General features: G+C 40.1%; 1 protein-coding gene across 1 annotated transcript; it reads left to right on the top strand.

The window, feature by feature from the left end:
- The first annotated feature begins 1,367 nt into the window (after positions 1-1,367).
- Positions 1,368-1,631, top strand: LOC127212459 (60S ribosomal protein L37a-like). The gene has a single exon (XM_051172567.1). It carries the CDS (start codon positions 1,368-1,370, stop codon positions 1,629-1,631), a length of 264 nt encoding a protein of 87 aa, XP_051028524.1.
- Positions 1,632-1,945: the final 314 nt, after the last annotated feature.

A 1,945-nucleotide genomic window follows, 5' to 3' on the forward strand; every position in this document is an offset into this window, starting at 1 on the left:
TCTTTGTTAACTTGAAATAAGATGCTCAGCTTAAAGTGTTCAGTAATAGCTGGATGTCTTTCCTACAATATGTCTCTATATCCTTATTTTTAGTCATAGCCTTTGCCAGGAAGGACCAGAGGTGAGATATTTCCATGTGCTTTCTGAACAACTCTGTCTTTCCAAATCTATGGTAAAGGTAATCTAGCCAGTTCGCCCATCCTTTTTATTTTCAGAGTTTTGACATTATTATCTTATCAGCCAGAGGGAGGTGATGAAACTTCAGTTCCACAGAATTCTTACAGGATGGCCTCCGAGAAGGTGTTTTGTTAACCTTGTCCGTTCACAGAGAGCTTGCTTTCTTTTCTCTCCAAGAAAGACGCAAGCTGAGGCTGCAGGACGCATTTGCATATTTGATGGAGTGGCTACTATTATAGATTTTTGTCTTATGCTGGAAATGGTCCCTTCAGGCATTCTTTGCAAACTCAGCACAAGGCCTGTTACATTACCGTAGTCTCAAGATTCAGCAGTTGTTCTGTTTTATCTTAAGGAGCAACCGATAAAGCACATTTTTTTTATTTTTGTTTTTGACTTTTTGATCTTTCAGCTTGCTCATCCTTTTTTTTTTTAATGTTTGAATTTTAATTTTCATTTTAAATTGATTTTTTATCATTTAAATATTTACTGAAATAACGGTAGTTTATAAAAAAACCTTTATATTTATGAGTATTGAAATTGGGCATTCTGGAGCCTTTCATTTTCCTGCAATAATGATAGCCATCATTCGTTCATGTCTAGGTACTACAAGCAGCAAACACCTTGTAAATCATCTTTTTTAACCGTTCTGTCCACGTAACAATGCTAATGAAGAGACTAAGGCCATAATCTTAATAAGTTATTATTTTTAAATCCATTTTACTTTTTATTTATCCCTAGAAGACTATATACAAGTATGTAATGTTTTTGAGCATATTGACTCCATTATCCTTTCTTATGCCCTCCCACTCTCTCTGACCTCCTTTTCTCAAAAGTCTTCTCTTCACCTTCATCTTTCCATCCTTCCCCCTTGCATGACCTGCTGAGTTTAACTAGCATTGCTTACATCAGGGTGGTTGTGGGTATCCGTACTGGAGCACCATGGGGCAACTCCACTGAAGAATACGGTTCTCCTCTCCCATAGAGTGGCTGCTCAGGTGGGGGTGATACTTCGTACTCCACTCCCTTCCCTATCCTCGATGGATTGTTGATAGATTTGATTCGGTACAGATCGTGTGTAGGTAAACACAGCTGATATGAGATCTTGGATGCAATAGCCATGTCATGTCTTTAAGACAATATTTAAAAATACTTCTTCCTGCTCTTTGGGCTCTGGCTTCGGTTCCGGTAAGATGGCTAAACGCACCAAGAAGGTCAGGATCGTCGGGAAATACGGGACCCGCTATGGTGCCTTCCTCCGGAAAATGGTGAAGAAAATTGAGATCAGCCAGCACGCCAAGTACACTTGCTCCTTCTATGGCAAGACCAAGATGAAGAGACAAGCTGTTGGCAAATGGCACTGTAGTTCCTGCATGACAACAGTGGCTGGTGGGGCCTGGACCTGCAACACCACTTCTGACGTCACAGTGAAGTCGGCCATCAGAAGACTCAACTGAAAGACCAGTAGAAGCGCTATCGGTTGAGACTTGCCTAGCCTGCAATAAACGGGTTAATTTACATAAAAATACTCCTTCCTGTCCTTTGATTCTTAACTTATTTGTTCTGTTCCTCTTCTACTGTGTTCCCTGCACCTTAAGAGGCGGGTGATATGGATGTCTCATTCAAGCTGAACACTCAAAAGTCACTTATTTTCAGCAATGACCACTGCTCACTGCAAAAAAACTTTTCAAAGGTTGTCATTTGCACTAATGTATGGGTATAAACACAGATTTAAAGGGAAGTTTGACAACATGGCCGTTTAGCTAAACAA

This window comes from Acomys russatus, chromosome 30, assembly GCF_903995435.1.
Source record: "Acomys russatus chromosome 30, mAcoRus1.1, whole genome shotgun sequence".
NCBI classification, from domain to species: domain Eukaryota; kingdom Metazoa; phylum Chordata; class Mammalia; order Rodentia; family Muridae; genus Acomys; species Acomys russatus.

Excerpts from the sequence above, each read along its gene's own strand:
- LOC127212459 (XM_051172567.1), top strand. The coding sequence starts at position 1,368 with ATGGCTAAACGCACCAAGAAGGTCAGGATCGTCGGGAAATACGGGACC.